The following is a 17,928-nucleotide window of genomic DNA, read 5'->3' as shown; positions in this document are numbered from 1 at the left end:
TAACAGAAGCTCTCAATACATATGCATCATACAGTCTTTCCTTCGCTCAGAGAGAGAAACCCTTTGTTGTCAACAGAAATACCTGAACTTTTTTCTATCTCTTCCTTATTCTGGTTTCTATCATTTTGAAATCCCACTTCTACATCTGATTAGATCTTCAAGGCAACAGAAGCTCTCAATACATATGCATCATACAGTCTTTCCTTCGCTCAGAGAGAGAAACCCTTTGTTGTCAACAGAGGTACTTAAACTTTTTCCATCTCTTCCTTACTCTGGTTTCTATAATTCTGGAACATCCACTTCTATATCTGATAAGATCTCCAAGGTAACAGAAGCTCTCAACTACTGGACAACAGAAATTTCATTCTCCTTGTTTGTTGCCACTGTTACATATGAAATCTTTCTATATAAGACTGATTGATATCCCATTACACTTTTTTGTGTATTCAATATTTGCATTAGCTAAGGCAGAAACATTAGCATGCCAGGCAAAATGCTTAACAGTATTTCATCTGTCTTTACATTCTGAGTTCAAATTCTGCCGAGGTCAGCTTTTCCTTTCAGGGTCTATAAATTAAATACCAGTTGCATTGAGTAGAAAAGAATATTTGCATTAGCTACTAAGTATAGATTTCCTCTAATTCGTCTAATGATCTAGCTAATGAGAACTAAATCATCAGCATACAATGGGTCCTACGGGCATAATAAACAGGAAGACACTAAGAATTAAGCCTTGATAAACACAACTACTTCCCTTATAAATTACTTACTAAACTTGCTAGCTCTTACTAATAGAATAGCACCCTTATACATGGCTTGCATGGTTCTCACAAGCCATTCCTCTACCTCAACATTTTCTATACTTACTGAATCCTAATTAAAAACAGTTTAGAAAATAAAATCTCTAAACTCCTCTTACTGAATAAGACCCTCAAACTCACATTCTTGCGAGAGATAATTTCTATCAGTATTGGCCTCTTTGAAAAAAAAATGCTTTCTTTGATAGTAAAAGTTGTTTTGAAATGTAGTAATAAAGTGTAACTGTAAAGAGTTCAATATAATCAAAAGTATTACTATCATAAGCAATATAATTGAGAATTAAATGTTAAGAAACTTGTTTTAAATTGTAAAAAAAAAATATGATTTCTTAGATTCATACATAGTCATATATTTGTAGAGGGTGTAGTTTATTCAATTAGGATCACAAACAGACAAATGTATTGGGTACCAGATATAAACTCTATGTAGTCACTTAACCTACTAGTACTAGCAACAAAAGGTGGCAAGCTGGCAGAAACAGCACGCTGGGCGAAATGCTTAGCGGTATTTTGTCTGCCGTTACGTTCTGAGTTCAAATTCCGTCAAGGTCAACTTTGCCTTTCATCCTTTCAGGGTCAATTAAATAAGTACCAGTTATGCATTTGTCTGTCCTTGTTTGTCCCCACTTGTGGGCAGTAAAGAAATAAGAAATAGCAACAAAATCTCCTTCAAATCACACCCTACTGTCTTTTTAAGGAAAAAACACAGGATAATCTAGCCTGAGGCATGTTTCTAAAAAGACTAGATAGTCATGGCTGGAATACCTTTGATTGTAGGTCTGCTCAATCAAGAGTGATGTGGGACTAAAAACAACAAATAGTTGATATCCTACCACTATTATTACATGTGTCCTTGGCCAAGATAGTTGACTCTTACACAAATACCAGTATGTCAAATACTATACAACAAAGATTTTTGGCTTATCAAAACTATCTCTGCCTTTAGAGGATGTATTATAATTACCAAACGACAGTTATGACCAGCTCCACTTGAGAAGGGGAGATAAACTCAAGTTTCAAGAACTCTTCAAAACTAACATGCCATTAAGAACAAAAAAATAAGCCTTATTATCTGGAGAAAAGAGGGCAGTTGTGGACACATTTTCTTGCTCTGGTGCTGTGTAAATGCACCCAGCCATAGGAAGAATGTCACAACAGACAATTGAAGTCTGGACAGCTCCATGTCAAACCATCTAACTCATGCCAGCATGGAAAACAGACATTAAATGATGATGATTTTATTTAAATACATGCTCCTGACCACTTAGCTCATTTTTGTTTAAATCATGCAAATCACCAAGGTCATAATTACTGTTTGCTACAAGTCTAAGTACCATGGCTGCTGGAAATAAGATCAGACGATTGTTATGCTGTTAACAGCTCTTGTATCAGTGACTTGTCCATGACTGTGTGCTTATCTCCAGACAAGAAGCTTGTCCTTTTCCTTAATGGCATGTCAGTTTAGGAAACATCTTGAGATTATCTCTTCTCAAATGGAGCTGGTCATAATTGCCATTTGGTATTTATGATACATTCTCTAGAAGTGGAGATAATTTTAAGATATCAAGAATTTTTGTTGTATATTTTAAATACTTCTATTTGTCTATGTATTCAAACACATGCACCTTGCCACTTGAGTTATTTCTCTTAACCCATTTAACTCTTAAATGGCTTGCTGAAAATTGGTACTATATTGTAGGAGCAACTCACTGTTGTAAGTAGTGATAGCACTATGAGTGTTTTATTAGCTTATAGTAGTGAATTCAATTCCTCTTCTATGTACAGCTTGAGAAATTGCTTCCACCAGGTTGGTTTTTCCCCCAAGGCACACTACATTAAGACAGTTTTCAATGAAGTCCATGCGGTTATTATATAGTCATTTAAACTTCAATTCATTCCAGAATAATGCATGAAGGATAAACTGAAATTAAAGGTTTCTCTGAGGGCAATATCTGTACATACTCAGCAAGACAGACTCATACAAACAATAATATATAGCTTTGAGTTCAACAAACTATCACTTTTGCACAAGGTGCTGTACAGTGGGATTGAACTCAAGATGAAAATAATTTCTGCACAATTATTATAAAATTTTCAAGTTTAATACTTTGTCTACATCCAAGAATAAGATACCTAATAATTAAAATATTTTCATCGTTTAAAATGAGGTGAATAGTTCAAAGAAATTATCTTTCTGAGGTTTTTTTATATTATTAGATATTTCTTTTCTTTTTTTTTTTTCTGCATCAAGAGTATATTGATGTTTTTCAAACCTTGTATGTATTATGTTGAAAGAACGTTGTAGTATCTAATTGCTGTAGTATTTCAACATACCTCAGTGGAAGTGGATAAGTCTCCCAAATTATTTCAAGTAATTTCAACAGAACAAAAAGCACCCACACACACACACAAATATGCATTTATGCAATAAAAAGAAAAGAAAAGGAAAACATTTGGTTCAGTTTTTATTGATTTTTTTTTTTTTTATTCATTTGCTAAATTTGCAACTGGAGGAAAAAAGCTCAATTGAAATGACAATTTTCGATTAACAATTCAAGATGTCTGTACATATAATTTGTAAATTTGAAACAATATATGACAATATATTTTTCACTAAAAATATATTGGGTTGTAGTTAACTTATGTCATAATGATCATATACAAAATATAATGAAAACAAATTATTATTCATTAGAGAACTGCTGTTTGTAAAATCCTAATGTACAGAGTGCGGGTAATAGTATTTTTACGATCAGTTGTTACATAAATCAAAGTTGTTCAATCTTTATGGAAAGAAACAATAAATAACATAACTTAGTACATACTAAAATTAAATTGAAATATAAGTAAGGCATCTGAGAAGGTTAAGTTTATTTAATGGGTTCATTTTTTTCTCTAAGTAAGCAAGCTAATAAGTATAAAACTTCAGATTAAAATTTATATTTCCAATTCAAATATGAAACGGAATTTTATGATTTAAAAAAATATAGAGATTTTGTTTTCATATTAAAACTAATTGTAAATTACTTTACCTGCTGGGAAATTTTGTGTGTGCATGTTAGTGTGCGTAACTAAAATAACCTTTTGAGAAGACTAAATGAAATATTTAAGTACCTATGATTTCTAAAACAAGTCTTCATGAATTAAACAAATCTGAGAAAATAACATAAATGAAAGAAAAAAAAAAATAACAATTGGAATGTGAGTAAGCAAGACACACACAATACAATAGACCCAAATATCAACCTTTTTTTGTTTTTTATTCGTGAACATTGAATACAAAAAGTCATAAAAAGACAAATGAAGCAATTGTTTGTGACATACAAATTTATAAAAAGAAACAATGATATCACTGTTTGATATAACAAAACAGGATAAGACTTATCAGCAGAATAAGCATCCAATTTAATACTAACATAAATTGGAATAAAATGAAATGCATCTCAGGTCAGTTACTGGAATATAGTATTCAATATATTTCCTGTCTATTTGAAAACCAATTTTTATAACTTTTTATTATTATTATTATTCTCAAAATTCAAATCAGAAAAATATTCTAATTTCAATAAGCTTTTGATTTTACTCCTTTTTTCCTAGCAAAACAATACTAATGCTAAACTCATTTAGATGAATCAGAGGCTTCAAAAACTGTATGAAATACAGTTTATAAGTAGACTCTGAAATACCATAACCTACATATAAAATTCATTATTGTTAAACTTCTCTGTTCATATATGGTAAATATATACAACAACATTCTGAAAGATGTATATAAAAACACCAATTCCATCAGAGAAGCTAACTCTGTAGTATGGTAATACCATATTGTTAAAGTTGAGCAATGTAAAATACATATTTAACATGAGAGATCAAGTTCATGGGGATGAAGGGGCAATGCTGAACAGAAAACCAAATTTTTCTAAAAGAAAACTAGAACCTTACATGAAGTTTATTAATTAAAGGTTTATTCATAAATAAAAAGAATTTAACAATGAATAAGATAAATGTCAACTGACTCAATAAATATATATTGTTCCTAACAAAAATAAAATCTAACTAAATTTTATATACAAATTCCAAGCTATAGCAAACATTAAATATTCTTAGAGTGAAAAAAAATGGAATTCAAATGTCATTAATTTCATTATATATTTTAATCCATAATCCAAGTGCTACATATATATATATATATATATATATATATATATATATATATATATATGAGATTCAGCTTATTGTAAAACCATCCACAACTATTCAATTGAGCAGTATAACACAAACACCAGAATCAATGTTTGTTGTCCTTATAGTAAAAGGTCACATGTAGACAAATTTAGAATAATGCACCTACAAGACATCATGTTGCATCATTGTTTTCTTGTTTTCATGTGGTGGTGGTGGGGAGGGGGTTTAACAAACTGATAAAAACAAAGGAAAACATGAATAAGCAAAGGAAAAAGAATATCACTCAAACAATGATATAAGTGTATATCTGCATATGTGTGTATATGAGGAAAGAGGTGTATACACACATACACTTCAACCAAAAAGTTTCTGAAGAATCAAAAAAAAAAAAAAATAGACAACCATTTTAATGACTTGCTCCAGAAAAGGAAAGGATGATATAGGGAACCTGACTGCAGTCGAGTTGGGAGGTTGCTGCAAAAGAAATAGAAAAAAATTGTTAACATTGATTTTTATGTCTAACTGAATATGTATAGAAATGTACAAATAAGTAAATTTAACCTTTGTACAAGCAATCCACACCATGCCAGCGTGGGAAAATAGACATAAAAATAACAGCATTCAATTCATCAAGTAGAGTTTATTTTGTTGGTTCATAGATGACATCTTTAATCAAAGTTCTTGCTACATGAAAGCCTTCAGGCAACAAAATTATTAGGCCAGTGTCTTCTACTATAGCCCACAACCACTGCTATGGGAATGAATTTGGGAGATGGAAACTATAACAAAGCACATTTTAATTGAGTACATTTTTATCAACTTTTACAAGAGGTTGACAGTGATTTAAAAGTTTCAGTTTGTTCGCCTTCACCAGACTCTGATCTACTTTGATTTTTTTGGCTTTATAGTCTTAGGTAAGAAGAAGCAGTTGTGAAGGAACAAAAAAGCAGCATGCTTAAAACTATGTAAAGCCAAAACGAACTTTAAATTATCACAGTCAACCGCTTTGTGGTAAAAGTTCATGTGTGTGTGTGTGTGTGTGTGTGTGTGTGTGTATGTCATCATCATCGTCATTTAACGTCCACTTTCCATGCTGGCATGGGTTGGATGGTTTGACTGAGGGCTGGCAAGCCAGAAGGCTGCACCAGGCTCCAATCTGGCAAAGTTTCTACAGCTGGATGTCCTTCCTAACACCAACCACTTCGAGAATGTAGCAGGTGCTTTTTACATGCCACCAGTGTGAGGACCAGTCAGGCGGTACTGGCATCAACCACACTCAAATGGTGCTTTTTACGTGCCACCGGCACAGGAACCAGTCAGGCAATACTGGCAACAATCACACTTAAATGGTACTTATTACGTGCCACCGGCATGGGAGCCAGTCAGGCAGCACTGGCAACAATCACACTCAAATGATGCTTTTAATGTGCCACTTGCATGGGTGCCAATCAGGCAGTACTGTCATCGACCATGACAACAACTTCACTAGCCTCAACAGGTCTTTGCAAGTGCAGTTTATTGCCCAATGATTGAAGGGTACTTTTAAATGGACTTGTTATGCAGCACTGGCATAGGCCACAGTTATGGTCTCACTTGGCTTGTCAGGTTTTCTCAAGCACAGCATATTTCCAAAAGTCTTGGTCACTTATCATTGCCTCAGTGAGGCCCAATGTTCAAAGGTCATGCTTCACCACCTCATCCCAGGTCTTCCAGGGTCTACCGCTTCCACAGGTTTCCTCTACTGCTAGGGTGTGGAACTTATCAACCACTTGTAGTTTTTTCCCCTGGAATGTGACAGAAGATATTTTCTGCACATTTTCAGTGTTTATTGCTCCTGAGCATTTGCCACACGCAAAAACTATCTTCCCAATTAGCCTTCTTTTGATATGTCCATAGCTTACACTGGGTACGTCTTATGGAGTTTCTACCTACGCCTTTTTCTACAGGACAAGTATATATATATATACATATATATATATATATATATAATAATATTAGGGATAAAAATCCAAAATTACAGGTAAAAACTCAATTAAAATCAATTTATAAAAATTAAAATTAAATTAAGTTTCACAGTATTAAATATATATAAATATATAGTTTTAGGGAAAAAGAACCAAGGTTCATGAACTCATCGATGTGACAGTGGATTTTCATCGATGAGTTCATGAACCTTAGTTCTTTTCCCTAAAACTATATATATATCCCTATATACCCAAATATGTGAACTTTACCCAAGTGTACTTTCTTTTCTATGCTTTTTAGCACTGTACATCTTTGCAAGATGCTGCCTGGTGATGAATACTGCAGTTGTGTGACTTTCTATAGTACATCTACATAAAAATAGGATATACAGAACATTTGTTGTGTCTATGGAGGGTCATTGTGCCTCTCTAGACACAAGATTTGTTTCCACACAGAAATTCACATCAAGAATCTTGCAAATCAAATACAAAAGCAAAGTAGAGAACACTATTTTGGATTAATGACGGCACATGGGTTAGTGGTTAGAGAGTTGGACTCACAATCATGAGGTAGTGAGTTTGATTCCCAGACCGGGCTGTATGTTGTGTTCTTGAGCAAGAAACTTTATTTCACGTTGCTCCAGTTCACTCAGCTGTAGAAATGAGTTGCAACATCACTGGTGTCAAGCTGTGTCAGCCTTTGCTTTTCTCTTGGATGACATCGGTAGCATGGAAAAGGAAGGCTGGTATGCATGGGCAACTGCTGGTCTTCCATAAACAACCTTGACTGGACTTGTGCCTTGGAGGGGAACTTTCTAGGTGCAATCCCGTGGTCATTCAAGACCGAAGGGGGTCTAGTTTAGTTCATTTTGAATTAATATTGTTTCTGACGTTGATAACAAGGGTTTTCTGAGCATGCCAGTTATTTGCAACACCAGTGCCTTCTTAATCACTACATTTGTATATCAGTAGAAGGTAAATTTCTCTAAGCATGTGGTTGCTAAATGTATACTTGCTGCTGCTGATTCTCAAAGAAGCAGAAATCTAGATTCAGCAATTCCACTACTGGACCCTTTTTGTCAACTACTGATATGCTTCTGTGCTTTTTTAGCACTCTGCATCTATGAGATGCTGTCTCGTGACAAATACTGCAATTGTGTGGTTTTCTATCATACATCTATGTTAAGTAAGATGTACAGAATGCTATTTTGAATTAATACTGCCTCTGTTGCTAATATATATATATATATATATATATATATATATATATATATATGGTTTTATGGAAAAGAACCACAGGTAAAATATAGAATATATATATATATGTATGTATGTATAAAATCATAGTCAGCATTGTTTAACATCCATCTTCCATGCATGCATGGGTAGGACAGATGATAGGAGCCAGCCAGGTAGAAAAACTACCCTCAGCTACTGTGATACTTCTTAATGGGTACAACAGATTTATTCATATGCAGGCTACTACTGATTCATGTAAGAAGCAAACCCTATGAAGATTTGTAAATTTTACCCACCTATTTGAATAACAAGGCCTGGCAAATAGGATTTGCACATGAATACTTGTGTCATACCCATAAGTAAAACATTTCACGCAACTAAACTGATTTCTCTCAAAATTTAACTTGCCTAACACAGTACAAAATTTTAACAGGAATTATGAACAATAATCACTAAGTTGATGAACAGACACATACACTTACAAAGGATTTACTAATTGTTGTTAACCAACATAGTTTTATTGGTGCTGCTGAACAACAGGTTGGTGTTGCTGCTGCTGCTGCTGAACTACAGGCTGCTGCTGGTGCTGTTGCACTACAGGCTGTTGTTGCTGATGCTGTTGCACTACAGGCTGTTGTTGCTGATGAACTACAGGCTGTTGTTGCTGATGAACTACAGGCTGTTGTTGCTGATGACCTACAGGCTGCTGTTGCTGCTGATGACCTACAGGCTGCTGTTGCTGCTGTTGATGTAAAGCAGCTTGCTGTTGAGCAAACTGTTGTTGATGTTGAGCATCAGTCAATTGCTGTTGTCTGAGTTTTTCTTGATGTGCATATTGCAGATTTTGTTGCTCCTGATGTTGCTGTTGTTGTTCTTGATGTGGTTGCTGCATATGAACAACGTTTGGATCAACAGGCTGTACCTAATACAGAGAGAAATGCAACAAAGAGGTTATGAGTATTTTGACATTATTTCATGAATTTGAACATTCTATATTTATTAGGGTAGAAGAGAAATAATTGAGAGGATGAAGTCTTGATTGGCTTACATATAAATTCATAGCCTACTGTAGGTATTTCCCTGGGATTTTGATTAAACACATTAAACCTAAGTTTACTCTGTTAGTTGAATAGGTAGCAACTAAACCTTTTCCTAGGTTAAGTCAGTCCTAAGTAACTTTTAAGAAAAAATACTGGTTTGTTCTAAGTAACTTCTAAGAAAGTTACTTGTGAGGGACTAGCTTTATTCGTTAAAAGAAATTTATTTCATCCACAAAAACTAGAAATACTAATAATAATTTTTCAATGTTAGCCCCTATAAGTTCAATTAGCCTAAATCACTACAATACATTCAAAGAAAGGAATTATTTTCAACTATTTTTTCCAACCTTTTAAATGCTGCAACAGTTTTATTGGAGCCTAATTTGAAAAAGCAAATCATAAACTGTTTGGTCACTTTAGTTAAAAATCCTTGCTTAATACTTAACAAGCAACTAAAAAGATTAAGATAAGTAGAACTCATCTGGTATGTTTAAGAACAGTGTATGATTCTTGTAATGGGACAGTACTCAGTAAGTTAGTACCTATCACTTAATCTAGCTGATGCACCAACAAAGAGCTTCTCAGTACACCTTCTCAATGCTTACAGCCAAATCTCTTTCAACAAACTTCCTATCCTTAAAATCAACTACATCCTTATGAGTTCTCATGTTATTACTGTTTTTCTTTTTTAAATATCTTGTTGCTTGTTGACAGCTTAAAACAAAATTATTCCAGGATCTTTACATAAATTAGGACTAATATGCACTGTATAAGATGTCATTGACCTAAACCATTTCATCTTAATGTTACATCCCAGTAAATTTCTTATGAGGTACATCCAAATAGTTATGTATTTTACATGCTTAAAGTGAGCTGTATGTATCTTCACCTGATACAAGTAATCTATGTAGCAGCTACAAGATTGTTTTCCAGAATGCACTAGAATACAACGATTGTGTTGGTATAGCACTGAAATGCGTTTTCTTACCAGAAACTTTCCATTTACACTTTATTACAGATATTTTCCTTCGTATACTTAAATTAATCATAAACTTAAAACTGAAAAAACTTTTAATCACCACTTGTCCCGGTTGAGCCAAATTGTCATAGATTTGTTGCTTTTTAAGGCGCTCTTCTTCTTCACGTAACATCTTCTCATATTGTTGCATTTCTTCTTCTGAATATATTTCATCATCTTCATCCAAGCCCTTCAAAAGTAAAAGGGGTTTTCAAAATTAGGGATTACAAATACATTTATCCTTTGTTATCATTACCTCACACATCAAATATCATTTTCTAATCAATATCATCTATGCTCTTTGACTTAAAGGGAGCTGATGAAAGAAATCAGAGTGAAAGCTGTTTTTTCAAAGGGTGTTAGTCATGGAATGAGGAGAAATATTTAAACTAAGATTAAAACTAAATTACAGATTTGTGTTGCTAAGATCTTATAAAGTGATTGCTAACATTGAATATATATGAATGAAGGAATATACTATTCATTCTCTAAATCTTTTAAGATCCCAATTTGTCCAACAAACCATTTTGAAAGCCCTTCATATTCTTTCATCAATAAACAATGCATCTCCTACTGAGACAGTTCACAAAAAAAAGTTCTTGTGTTGTTAGAAAACAGTTATGAAACTTGAGCTGATAAACATTAATGATGAATTAGGTAATTTGCGTAATTAATAAGAATAAATTGTCAAGTATTGCAAGTGGAATAGATAATCTTACAGAACTGATCATAAGAGATTTCCAGTAACAAGCAGTATTTGATAAGCATAGTTATGTAAAAGATACTGTCATATGTACATGACACGCAAGTGTTGTTGAGATGGATGTGGTAATAAGAAGAATCAAAATTAAATAACCTTAGAATTAAGATTTGCACCCTAACCTAATCAACATTTCTTTGTCTTGCTCAATTTGAACCTAATGGGCATTAATAAAAAAGAAATTACTAACCAATATACTAATACCTCTAATTTCATCAAATCTAGTTTTCTTACAAAAGATTGGACCTTTAGAGTCATAATGTCATATGATCATTCATTTTCTCAAGACCTTTTAAAGTAGTTAGGTCTTGTATAATTATAAATAAAATGGCCAAGTGGGTGCCCAAACCATCTAAGACATGCTACTTCCTACTACACAACCAAAGCTCATAAACCCAAAATCCTAAGTGCTTTACCTATAACAGTGCTGCAGCAATACTGGCAAAGAGTATTGTCAATAACATCTGGAGTTAGTCAACCAATCAGAACTGTAATGTTTACATCTTGCAAGCTTTCCCACCACCTAAAATGAAGTAGAGCCTACTGGTACCTTGCCAAAATGGTCTTTGTCAAATGTTCTTACCCATTACACATCAAACAAGATAACTATTAGCAACATTCACAATGAAAAAAAGCTTCCACCCTCAGTTTTACAACTAAATTCATTTGCCACAAGTAAAATTTCCAACAATCTCACCAAGTCGCTAGATTACAAAGTCATCTCTTTCATTGCACTGAAACTCCAGTCTCAATTTCCAATCTCTCTCTTTCAACAGGAATCTATCCTAATCTTCAATTGACACACGAACTCACATAAAAATCTTGCAAACCAAATCCAAAAACGAAATAAAGTTCTAATAAGTAGCCTCCCTTGTTTAATCCATTAGTTCAAATATTAGAATGGACAGAAATAGCAATACAGACATCACCATATTTTGCCATATCATGGCATTCCTGAATGTGACACCTATTTTCTATTGACTTCAATGTCACAAAAAAGGCATTTTCCAGAACACAAGATTTCATTAACATAGTGGATGCCAGCATTCCATTACTGAAAATTCAGCCAACAATTATAAAAGACAAACATGAAAATAATACTGCAGATGATGATGACTGCCTAATTGATATATAGTTTACACATCGATATAAAAATTGAAATGTATACCTTCCATCCTTCATCTTTCCCAAACTCTTCTCGTTGAGTAAGACGTTCAAACTCTCCTTCATCCAAAAGGTGGTTATCATCAGTATCAGCTTCTTTGAAGACATGTTCCCTCATCCGATTAATTTCTTCTTTGGCTTCTTTCATATCATCCTCAGGATTATTTGGATCATACATCTTTTCAATCTAACAATACAAAAAAATAGTCTGAGATGCAGCAAATAAGAATTATTCTAAAAAGGAAAATATGTTCAAATATAAAGCAACATAACCACAGAAAATTCAATAGATGTATGGAAAACAGACATTAAATGAGGAGGCAGAGAAGGATGATGATGATAAGCACTTTAGCCATCGATATTCTGACATAGAACTGTATATAGAAACTTGTTTAAAATGGTAATGTTGCACAATACATGATTCTCATGTCACAATCTGATCAGTAAGTTATCTTAAGTAACAATGTTTAACTTAAGAAAAAAGTTCTCCTTCACCCTGCTTTTTTTTTTTTTTTTTTTTGCAATGAAACCTCAGAAATTTGGCAAAATAAAGAAAAATAGGAAACCAAAGACTCATACTAGTGATTTTGTCGTTGAAAAGGTAGGTGGATAGAAGAAGCGGGATCAAATGTCATTTAATAATTCAAAGAAAGACAAAAACCATGATCTTATAGTGAACTGTTGAACTTGAAGTTAATACAGTTATAGCAAGCTCCAAGTTGTTTTACATTAATATTTAGTTGTAAAAATAGATGTTACAGGTTTTGTAGAGTAAACTAGACAGTGTAGTTGACCAAATTAATAGTGTGCCAGACAACCTACCAAGAGGTTGGTGGTTCATATCTTACCAATGGTACTGTATTGTTTGTGACCAGGACACACATATCTTTCAAAAGTGAATACAAATTTCATAATAAAACATTATAAATAGAAATAAACAATTAATTATCAGTAATATGGATTAATGAAGAATAAATATATCTGAAAGCTTTTATATATCTTAATTCTAAAAGACTCATAAAAAAACTTGCTGGAATGTAATGCCATTATCTTGTTACAAAGTGTTTATAATATAATAATTATTAAAAAATCAGATGCCTATAAGAAAAAAGATGTAAGCTTACATAACCATCGAAAAGCTGAACTTGTCAGGAACATAAAGATATACCGTTTATACATTGAATTTACACAGCAAATTTATGCTGTTTTGATTGTAAAATTAGTAATACTTTGACCTTACATCTTTCTCCCACTCTCTAGAAGGAGAAGTTATATATTCACTTCTATCATACTTTCATATATCTTAATACTATACCCCACTCAGTTGAGAGAAGAGATCTTGTTTCACAAGTATTTGGTAAGCTCACCAGTGACAGAGCTGTGAAAAAAGTAGTCAGTACACCCTGTGAAGTCAATGGCATCAGGAAGAACATCCAGCTGTAGATGCTATGCCATAGCAGCCCTCTGGTTCATCAGTTCATGTTGAACGGTCTAACCCATGCCAACATAAAAAAGAGGACTTTAAACGATGGAGTATTGAAAGTCTCTGCATGGCTGGCTCCTCAATGTAGTAAAAATGGCAGTCATCTATCTCTCTCTCAAATAACACTCCACTGTTTTATAAGAAAAGAGTATATTAGATATTGTATTCTGTAATGAATTGACTAAAAAGACAAGATGATCATCGGTAGTGTACCTTTAACTTTACACCGGACTGGCCCTCGTGCCGGTGGCACGTAAAAAACACCCACTACACTCTCGGAGTGGTTGGTGTTAGGAAGAGCATCCAGCTGTAGAAACTCTGCCAGATCAGATTGGAGGCTGGTGTAGCCTTCTGGTTTGCCAATTCCCAGTCAAATCGTCCAACCCATGCTAGCATGGAAAGCGGACGTTAAATGATGACGATGATAATGAATACATTACCTCTCTTGTAAAAAGAGCTTCAACTTCACTTGGCTCCAGGACACCATCACCATTGACATCTAAAATGAAAGAAAAATATCAAAGTAATTGTTGGTCTTCCTAAGTGAAGTATGAGCAAAATTATAAAATTTATATTGTATTTTCTTTATTTAAAAACGTAGCTAAAAGAACTAAATCAGATCAGAATTTTGTTTACTCACTATCATCATTATACAATAATTATCATTGTAGACAGTGCAAAACAAAAATCTTAGTATGAAAACTTTACAAATGTTAACTTTACAAAAAGCTTAATGTCAACTGCATTTCTTTATGCAGCTCTACAGTTGTTGATGTAAAGGGTACAAATAGCAAAATATATCAAGACTGCACTACCCTCATCATCTTGGTGCCAAAGAGCCATCGGAGAGTAAATGATTACAATGCTTTCAACAAGTGTGGATTATGTAATTCAAATTCCATTCCAAACTTTACACTGACTTTAAGCGAAATAATTTGTCTCCGCCTGTTCAGTTGTTTTTATAGAGATTCTGACTTCGCTTAACATTTTCAGTATTAAATTTATCATGATTTAAGATACAAATGGAAAACAATCTGCTAGTAAATTTTTGCTAGAATGACTATGTAGTAAAGAAATTTATTTCTCAACCACAGTTCCAGATTCAAAAGCAGTGACTAAAGCATTGTGAGTGAAATTCAGTAGACAACATCTGTGTAAAAATTTGTCGAGCCTTATTCAGAGTGAATAAAAATATTACACCTAACATAAATGCTTTCATGTGAGTTAAGTCTCTTTATATAAAGATCAATTTGCCTCTCAAACCTTGAGATAAATGCCAAAGTTTATTTTTTTATCATTTGGTCAGGTAAGAAAGGGTAGTAGCAATGATTCTACTTTTACGAGGCCTCTAGAATTGGTGCAAAGAAGGGGGGAAATTTCCGTAAACTGGTCTGAATATTTGTAACAAAGTGAACTCCACTAAAGGTGCCCAAAGACTAAGTGGTGTTGTTAAACCAAACAAATGATTAATACCACCCAAGATCTCAAAGAGAGCCAGAATACTGTGAAACATTTTGTCCTACACTCTAGTAATTCAGCCAATCCACTGCCTATGTTCATATAATTAACTTAATCTTTGAAGGTGGGGCCCAATAATATCTACTACCAAATGACAAAAACTACTGAAAACAAATACCAACCATGTAGCTTGAAAAAGGTCTTGGGATTAAAGTTTTCACCATTTAGACGGTCAACTTCTTCCCAGACTTCCTCCAGCTGGGCTTTGCTACCCTTTAAAACAGAGAAAGCAATTAGTAAAATTTAAAATTTTATAATTATTGAAAAGAAAGTTTAGAAAGATCATATCAAAACAAAAATAATCAGTTTATAGATGCTGAAGTGTTACTCTGTAAATAGCACAGGCAATAATTTTGCAACATTACATGAATAAATTTTGGCTTCTCCTCACCAGACAAATTTTTCATCTTTTACTACACTGCATAAATTAAAGTACTAATCTTTGTGTGCTTTATCAAACATGTTAACGTTAAAGGATTATTCAACAGATGCATCCATAATCTAAGACAAAATAAAATGCAAGTTTCAAAGCTTCGAAATGAAAAGTAGTTAAGGAGGAGCTTAACAGAGAAATGAGCTTCAAAAGCTGTTTTTTGTTTGATTTTTTAAAACTTTTATCTCTATGAGGTAATGCTGAAAAGTTATGGGACATGTAATATTATCACACAAACCGGATGATGTATTTTGGGATGTTGCTTATGTTTTTCTTTCATTTCTTTTATATGTTGAACTTCAATTTTTCGTTCAGTTTCATTCATATTAGCTAATTTTTGTTTTATTTCATGCTCCTTCTTCATCTCATATTGTTTAAACTCTTCTTTCCTCTCTCGATCCAATTCATCCAAATCATGAGTAGCCTGTTAAAATATATATTGATACAGTGAAAATGATTTATTATCACAGATTTACAAATGAATGTAAAAAGTTTAAGATGGGCTTTAAAATAAATTATTTTAGCAATTATCATTCTCAAACTACTCTTATTATTTTTATTCATTTATTGAAAATTCAGGTTGACTTGAAATACACTATATTAATCAAATTTATGCTTCTTTTCTAACAGCTACTCTTACCTATAATTATTTTACCATACATGAGTATTTATAGCTGATAGTGTTGTATATCATTATTTCTTAGTATTAAAGTGCTTGTCTTCAACATTTTATATTTTTGTTATTACTTATTTACTTCAGTTACATTTTGATATTTCTGAGAAAGGGTATTGTCATACAAATAATTACTTAGCAGATTATTAGTTATGCATTAAAGAAGGTGATGATCTTGAAACCTGCTCAGCTGCCAATTTAAAACAGGTCGTAGCTAGACTACAGTTCACATATGCACGATATTAAATTAAGTTCATCGATTTTTCAATTAATTAAGATTTTAATGTAAATGATATTAGACATTATAAGCACCAATTTGAGACAGAAAAGTGCAACAAGAATATCAGTGAGTCTGATGATTAAGTTACCAAAAATCTTTTCTATAAATTTGTCTCAGATTCCACAAGTTCGTTGTACTTTCTAAATGTGAAATGGTCAGGAGAATAAAGGATCAAAACAGTGTCCATAGGTCAAGGATTTTTAACTTTCGAAAGTATCCAATTGTCTTGCTAGCAGGAACATTTACTTCTCATTAATTTAGACTATATAGAATAGTTAACAGATCTTATGAAGAAAGATTCGTTTCTCGTTCATTTTAGTCAATTAAATCCAAAGATAAGCATTGCCCTCATAAATCGCTGTGACTTATAGAAATATTACCCATTCTATTTATTTATTTTCTATTTACTTTTGGTAATCATCATGGAGTTTCAGAAAAATAATCCTCTTGGAGTAATTTTACGGTAAAAGATGACATGCTCCTGACTATTCTTAAGCAAATGAAGAATTTGAATATTTTCAAGGCTTCAGTTAATTCCAACTTGAACTTTTTTGTTAAGATAACTTACAATAAGAAACAATGTGAATGCACAGCTGACATATGGTAAAATACGTGAATAAAATATCTTACCTGTTTGATGAGTTTTGCCAAGTCATCTTGTTCAAATGAATCTGGATTATTTATATTGATATGATGCAAAGCCACTTTTCTATTACCTCTTTCTTCTGTTGAAAATAAATTTCAATGAAAGAAATTTACAAGTTTATGAATGTTTCTTTCAAACTTAATTTACAGTTACATACATGCATACTACTATCAAATATACATAATAATGATGTTTTACATTGTTAAAATTTTGAAACGGAATTGTTATGTAAATATTCATCTCTTACATTGGTACCAGGTCAACTGAATTGACCCTTGAGCATGATGGGTCAATATTTATTGGAACTGGTGGAAGTTAAATCAAGCTGGATTTGAACTCAGAACAAAACAAAATATTGCAAAATCAATGTTCTGCGCCGTGAGGACCAAAGACTCGAGGTATTTCGGGTTGCAAGACAGTGTAGGAGAGAGAATAGTGATGTTGTAGGAGAGAAATGTGTTCGCATGGATGATGGTACGCTTGCATTAAATGAGGATGCAAAGAAAGAGGTCTGGAGATGCCACTACGATAGATTGCTTAATAAAGAGAATGAATGGGAGAAAGAGAGCCTGCCTTATGTCGACCCAATAGAGGGACCAGCTATCCGAGTTGATAGTACCAGGGTAGATAAAGCAATTAAGAGTATGAAGACCGGGAAAGCCCCCGGCCCATCAGGAATCACTGCAGAGATGCTCAAAATATCTGGC

At 33.1% G+C, this 17,928-nt stretch overlaps 1 protein-coding gene across 4 annotated transcripts in view; it reads right to left on the bottom strand.

Annotated features, from left to right (window-relative positions):
* Positions 1–3,266: 3,266 nt before the first annotated feature.
* The window catches only part of LOC106869180 (nucleobindin-2), a 64,140-nt gene continuing 49,478 nt past the window's right edge, over positions 3,267–17,928 (bottom strand). For 3 of the 4 annotated variants that reach the window (XM_052968283.1, XM_052968282.1, XM_052968281.1), the window contains 8 exons: positions 17,206–17,300; positions 15,861–16,046; positions 15,312–15,402; positions 14,112–14,170; positions 12,193–12,375; positions 10,326–10,454; positions 8,683–9,128; positions 3,267–5,477 (listed from right to left, as the gene is read on the bottom strand). In XM_052968283.1, coding sequence (XP_052824243.1) covers positions 8,724–9,128; positions 10,326–10,454; positions 12,193–12,375; positions 14,112–14,170; positions 15,312–15,402; positions 15,861–16,046; positions 17,206–17,300 — 1,148 coding nt within the window. In that variant the 3' untranslated portion in view covers positions 3,267–5,477; positions 8,683–8,723. The remainder of the gene's footprint in view (positions 5,478–8,682; positions 9,129–10,325; positions 10,455–12,192; positions 12,376–14,111; positions 14,171–15,311; positions 15,403–15,860; positions 16,047–17,205; positions 17,301–17,928) is intronic. The other variant, XM_014914804.2, reaches the window with a different exon arrangement.

This window comes from Octopus bimaculoides, chromosome 5, assembly GCF_001194135.2.
Source record: "Octopus bimaculoides isolate UCB-OBI-ISO-001 chromosome 5, ASM119413v2, whole genome shotgun sequence".
In the NCBI taxonomy this organism is placed as follows: Eukaryota; Metazoa; Mollusca; class Cephalopoda; order Octopoda; family Octopodidae; genus Octopus; species Octopus bimaculoides.
This window is presented reverse-complemented; position numbering and strand designations above follow the sequence as displayed.